At 44.3% G+C, this 6,806-nt stretch overlaps 1 protein-coding gene across 1 annotated transcript in view; it reads left to right on the top strand.

The window, feature by feature from the left end:
• LOC134463204 (contactin-4) overlaps nucleotides 1–5,881 on the top strand; it is a 68,049-nt gene extending 62,168 nt beyond the window's left edge. The window contains exons 20-22 of the mRNA XM_063216432.1: nucleotides 2,518–2,630; nucleotides 4,620–4,788; nucleotides 5,518–5,881. Coding sequence (XP_063072502.1) covers nucleotides 2,518–2,630; nucleotides 4,620–4,788; nucleotides 5,518–5,609 — 374 coding nt within the window. The 3' untranslated portion in view covers nucleotides 5,610–5,881. The remainder of the gene's footprint in view (nucleotides 1–2,517; nucleotides 2,631–4,619; nucleotides 4,789–5,517) is intronic.
• Nucleotides 5,882–6,806: the final 925 nt, after the last annotated feature.

Below are 6,806 nucleotides of genomic sequence, written 5' to 3'. Positions count from 1 at the left end.
CACTGCTGCCTGCTCATACCCCTCCTAACATCCTCCAGCACCCACCACCACCACCACTGCTGCCTGCTCATACCCCTCCTAACATCCTCCAGCACCCACCACCACCACCACTGCTGCCTGCTCATACCCCTCCTAACATCCTCCAGCACCCACCACCACCACCACCACCGCTGCCTGCTCATACCCCTCCTAACATCCTCCAGCACCCACCCCGACCTTACCCTATCTAACCTACCACCACTTTCCTATCTTTCAATGTCTTTCTGCAGCCCTGAGATTGCTCTTTTATAAAGGGAGTTTGATGGATGTGTGTGCGTGTGTGTGAATGTGTTTGTTTGTGTGCGTGCGTGTGCGTCCTCGGGCGTGTTTGTGTGTGTGTGTGTGTGTGTGTGTGTGTGTGTGTGTGTGTGTGTGTGTGTGTGTGTGTGTGTGTGTGTGTGTGTGTGTGTGTGTGAGGGAGAAGGAGAGAGAGAGAAAGAGAGCGAGAGAGAGGGACGGAAAGAGAGCGATAGATGGAAAGAGAAAGAGAGCAAGATAGTGTTTGAGAGTAGTGTTTGAGGAATCAAAAAAGACGGGGTCCTTGGCTGCTCGCTTGCTGATGCTGGTGAAGGACTTAAACTTCTTACTTTACTTGACTTAACTGCTTACTCCAGCTGAGTTGCTTGCAGCTCAAACTTTGTACAGTCAGTTTCGCTGAGGGTAGAAAGACAGCGTGAAAAACAAACAGCCAAACAAGTGTGACCTTCTCTCAGTTCACAGATTATTAAAAACGGTGTCATGCTGTTTCAAACTATGCACACGTCAATGATACAGTCCATGCAGTCAACATCTCTAGCAGATTCTCCCAAAACTATCGCAGCGTGAAATGGCCAACATTGTAGATAAGATTGTGGGTTCATATTATAATATCCCGTTCATAAGTCATTCTCACTATTATGTTCCAAAACAACACCTTTTAAGGTGTCCTGAATAAAATAATATATTATCAGTTCTCTATCTGCTGTGTTTTTGTGTGTCCGTGTGTGTGTGGGTATAGGTATGTGTGCGTGTGCGTGTGCGTGTGCGCGTGTGTTTACGTTTGCGTGAAGGCATGAAGTGTCTGCACTGAAGAGAGTGCTTTCAATCTCAGTGCAAATGTATATAGCAGGGGTACTCAATTAAAAGTCCCCGAGGGCCAGTTTTTCAAAATTCCTCCCAATAAAGGGCCGGGCCGGGCTGACACGACACGACCCCCACCAAAAAAAAATATTTAAAAAAAAATTAAAAATGATAAGGCCTTTGTAATCACAAAACACACGCACTCACACCCACAGCAGATATTTAGTTTCCAGTGACAGGATGGGAGAACATTTCTCTCATAAAGGGCCTGCATTTTTCTGGAGCACTGTGGGGTGAGGTGCCTGCCTTGCTGTCATTGCCACCCACCCTTCAGTATTTTTTTTTAAATGACATAAGATTATCTTTTTTTAAATGACATAAGATTAGCCTATATTTGCAGACTACATTCATAAACATTTATTTCTTAGTGAGAAAACCAATAAGCCTGAAGATAACACTTTTCAAACAAATGTTGCTTATTATGACTTTGTTTATGCAGCTCTCACATGCATAATGAGAATCAGATGCAATAATGGACCCAACAAAGAGGACACATAGATAGGAGGACACCAGGTTTTGCCAACAAGAAAATGGCACATTGATGCAATGTTGATTAAATGCAACAGCCAATAATAAATCATCAAGTTGCTCATAACTTTGTTTGAAATCTTATGAGGGGCTTAGCTTTCCAAACGAACTATTTGGGGACTGTTTAAAAGTGTGAAAAGTTTATATCAAGCAATTCGTTTTTAAGTAGGCTACCCCTAGTTAGCTGCCAGCAGAGCTCAAACACAATTTGCCTTAATTTGTGTTAGCAACTAGCTACAGCTAGTGCTAAACCCATTCGAAGTCCTAACACACTGTATGCAATGAAATGTGGACCATTACTTTCAAAAACGAGGCAAAGAGAACTTTGTAAATAATTTATTTACAAGTTCTACCGTACTTCCCTTCAGTAGTCTACCTCACAACAGCCTCTGCCACCCTCATAGTCACTTCTGTTTGGAGCCTGCAGGGAGAAACTGATTGAGGGGGCGGAGACACGGCACGCATCTTCCTAGCGTCGGTGGCGCGATTTCAAAATAAGAGCCGGCAGCGCGATCGGACCAAAAAAAAAAAAAAAAAAAAAAATTTTTTTTTTTTTTTTTTTTTTTTTTTTAAATTTTTCACAATTATTCGAGGGCCACAAATAGATGCCCCGCGGGCCACAAGTGGCCCGCGGGCCGCTATTTGAGTTTGGGGGGTATATAGTGTACATTGTATAGTGTCAGTAAAAGGCATTGTATTCTGTTCTGTGTGTGTGTGTGTGTTTGTGTGCGCGTGCGTGCGTGCGCGTGTGCTTTTGTGTGTGCGTTTGTGTGTGTACGTGCGTGCGTTCGTGTGTGTGTTTGTGTGTATGTGCGGGCGTGCGTGTTCCAGCACCGAGCCATCCTCCAGCAAATATAGAGTGGAATTTAACCAACTCCAAGATATTGCTGAACTGGGAGCATGTGAAAGCTATGGAGAACGAGTCTGATGTTACAGGCTACAAGGTGAGTCTCACTGTTTTTGTTTATAACACCGTCTCGCTACCTTGGTGTATCACATATTCCTGATTGCATATTAACCCATTGATGTCTAAAACAACTTCTAAATGCTTGAGCCATTTTTCAGAAAAAGTAATGTCCACCTATAAAAACCTAAATAATATCTCTGAAGCACATAGAAACATGAAATAATTCGTATTTAAAAGCCAAGACTCCATTCTTGCAATAGTGCATGTTCATTCAGCTCTAATATAACAACTTTTTTATCTCAAATTTCATGAGCCTAAAGCTGAGTCATGCAGCTCCCGGCGCTACGTCAATGTTACACTGCAATGGTGCAGCATCAGGCATCGATGGGTTAATTTGAATGAAACTGAGTCATCCACAGTAAATCGTACTTCCCAGCACACCGACACGCACACTCCTCGAGGTGACCCCGGCCCGACATATAGTTCAGGGTGGCAAGTGTCATGGGTCACCGCGGCAGAGGGCTACAATCGGTGTCACGAACGGATGGGTGTGACATTTGGTTTCGGCAGGGCCCTGGGCAAGTCAAGTGGCTCATAGATGGCACATATGAGACACTGCGCCAGTGAGCTTTCACGCTACGCTATGCACTATGCACACTGCACACTGCTATGCAACACTGGTGGGGAGAGGCGTAGTGGTGAGTGCTCAAGTATTTATGTATTCATTCATTCATGCCGAGAGGCATTTTTACAAGTCACTGGCTTGGCTGGCCTGGTGTGCACGAGAGCAGGGGGAGTGGTGTGTGGTGTGTAGAGTCGTGTGGTGTGTGGAGTGGGATGGGATGGTATGATTAGACCAGTAGGCGCAATAGGGGATACCCTTTGCTGTTAACCAAGCCTATTACTGTTTCAAAAAGGAAAATTTAAAGACAAATCGAGGTGTAATTATGAACACGCTAGCCTTCCTCCCTCATTTTCATTCCAAGGCTGTTTTTGTCCCAAGTTCTTCATCTCCCGCCCCCGCTTTAGTCAAAAGCATATTTTTTTGAAGACGTTCTGCCTTTTCATGACAGCCTCTGCATAGCAGTCGAATGACCCCCTTGGATATGAATCAGCTTCATATTTTTGTGATACACTGGGTATTAGCTGTGCAAAGAAAGATATTCTTTTTTCTTTCCCTTTCGTTCTTTCTTTTGCAAGCGGCTTTTGGACCGTGTTGGAGAAATGAACTAAAAAGGACCCCGCTTTCATTTGGAGATTTAATTTGCCACAGAGCGTTCATCCTAATTGATGCCAGACCTCCCTCAGAAGTGTAGGACTGGGAGGCAGAGGAAGCAGCTGGACATCTCTGATGGTCTCGCCTCTCCTCCTCTCCCTCTCCCTCTCCTTCTCCTCCTGGCTGGCTCGCCAACAAGTGCCGCCTCACTGCTAGACGCCACAGGGGAGCAAAGACAACCCCCCCAATCACCATTTGCAATTCATGCGATTCTGCGGCAGCGTAGTAGCAGCTTCAAACGGCCCAAAAAAAACAACCTTCACCCAGCATGCCTAGATTATAAGTCAGCCTCACTCCCATCCCCCTACTGTAAGTCTTGCACATGCTGCCAGCGTGCATTTTTGAACATTTGCTTGCTCCCTCTCACAGTGAATTACGTTTTTTTGTGTTATTCGCTCCTGGATCTGCAGTTTTTGTCCAGTGCGATTCATCTTGTGTCAGGATTTCTGAAACCCGTAGCTGTTATTGTTATATGTGAGAATGCCTCAATCCCAGCTGTTTTTCCTAGAGGAGACAGCAGACATGCTGTGTGATAATACCAGGGGACAGAAGGGAAGGGGATACAAAATGAAAACCTCTGACAATGCTGGACTGAGCCGTATCTCACACAGCTCCCTACCCCAAAGCTCTTCCTTCTTCTCATGCATTCTACTGTACCTCCTCTCAAACCCTTTTCCCCTCCTCACAGACCTCTTCCATCCTCTCAAACCTCTCTCCATTTCACCACCTTATTCCTGTGTGTGTACGTAGGTTGTGTATCGTCAGAACTGGCTCGGCCGTGCCAGCATCGTAGAGACCAACCGGACGTCTGTGGAGCTGCAGATCCCCTCAGGAGAGGACTACCTCATTGAAATCAGGTCACAGAGCGAAGGAGGAGACGGGAGCAGCAGCGGGCCCATCAGGATACCAAAGATGTCCAGTGAGGACCGCTTGCTATTCGTTTCCTCTCTTCTTCTTCTCTTCCGTTCTGTTTTTTTTTTTAGTTCTTAGCTCTCTCACTCTATCTCTCTCTCTCTCTCTCTCTCTCTCTCTCTCTCTCTCTCTCTCTCTCTCTCTCTCTCTCTCTCTCTCTCTCTCTTTCTCTCTTTCTCTCTCTCTCTCTCTCTCACACACACTTTCTTTGGTACAATAGGACGTACAATGCATTCACAGCTCTGAATACTTTCACTGCCCGTCACATATTCTTTCTCACTAAGGCAACACATTCAAGATGTCCAGCAAAGAATTGGTTTTTATTATTGTTCTCTATTCAATGGTAGAGCAAGGCGTCTTTATACTTCCATGAAAATCTAAATACGTTTTTTTTTTTCATCTGAATAAGACGTGTTTTTCTACTGAAGCAGTTTTCCTTGGCATGTAGTGAGAATAACAACATGAAAGTGCATTACTAACAGACCTGCAAAGCTGTAGATTGCCATGTGTGTACAGCTGTTGAACCATTTCTGTATTCAGGTTGCACAACTGTGACTACGGTTCCCTTTCAGCTTCATGCCTCCATATGCTAATATCCCAATCACAGTTGTGCTGTGTTTGCACATAGTAGTACGATTGCATTTTCATATGTAAATGTTACATAGCCCTTGAAAGTAACACGTGTCTTACTGATGATATTCCTTGTCTGTCCTGTTTCCATTTGTTTTTTTCACAGGTCTTAATTCTAAAGGACTCTCGTGCACAGCTGTGACAACGATGGCAGAGCTGTGTGCAATTACTACCGTATTGTCATGGCTCATTCTGTAGAGTTTAGTTGTTGTGAAGGAGCTGCCAAATTGAGCAAGCAACACTGGAGCGTATGGCCTCGTGTCCTGCTGGGCATATACCGGAGAGGTTTTAAGGGGTTTGGTGGAAGTCTAAAGGGGCAGATGTACCTACGTACAGTACAGTACATTACACCAGACAGTGAGCGCACGCACCAGGAAGAGTGGCTAGGCCAGTCTGTAGGAGTACAGAATATGCTGTGCCTTTTCTTCTTTTTTTTCTCTTTTTTGAATGTATTAAAGCAGCGTCTGATTGCCGAGTCAGAGAAGTAATTCTGCAGCGCGTGCGACTGAGTAGTGTTCAGCTGAGCAAGAGGTGCAGTGGAACTGAGTCATTGAAATGCCAGTCGTCTTGGAATGGCGAAAAAGATATGCATGGGGGGAAAGTGTCATTGACTGAAACGCATAATGCAGCTGTGATTCTTAACCACCACTCAATCTCAAATGGTCCGACTAGTTGCTGAAACTTAGTGGCTTTAAAAAAAAAAAGTAATGGACGTCTGCTGAGGAACATGGATGTCTGAAAAGACGAAAAAATGATTGTTTTTACTACAGTTCACATTTAGAAACACCTCTGTCCAGATGCTAAAGAGGTACCTTGGTTTCTTCGTTACCAGAGTTAAAGAGATACCTTAGTTTCAAAAGGGGGATGATCATGTTAATTATGATTTATTTATTTATTTATTTTTGTAATCCAAACCTTTTCGTAAAATGATGTATGCAGAATACAAATCTGTGTTCATAGTCTGTTCACTGATGTAAAACCAAGGTGGACTTTGGGTCTTAATGCTGATGCCATAATATCGGGAGGTTTCTCAGCATACCTAACAACAATCTGAATATTATCTGCTGTTAAAAAGCTGTCCTCACCTGCCCCCTTTTAGCTGTTCTACTGCTACAGTAATACACCGTAGTGGAGTTTCTGCATGCCAAACGCAACTGCAGCCCCATGTGGCGCGCCTCTACATAGCATGCCATGTTTTAAAGTGCATACTACAGTAACGCCTAATTAAAAATTCACACATGATGGATGCTAGTCGCTAGTGTGTTGGTAGGTACATCTGCCCCTTATGGTCTGCAAGCCTATACATTGCCTTATACGTACAGTACAATTGAGTATGCTCAGACTTTGAGATCTTTGTTGACAAGTTTGACTGTCTTTTCAACGGTCAGCGTTTAT

The sequence above is a fragment of the Engraulis encrasicolus genome, chromosome 14 (genome assembly GCF_034702125.1).
Source record: "Engraulis encrasicolus isolate BLACKSEA-1 chromosome 14, IST_EnEncr_1.0, whole genome shotgun sequence".
In the NCBI taxonomy this organism is placed as follows: Eukaryota; Metazoa; Chordata; class Actinopteri; order Clupeiformes; family Engraulidae; genus Engraulis; species Engraulis encrasicolus.
This window is presented reverse-complemented; position numbering and strand designations above follow the sequence as displayed.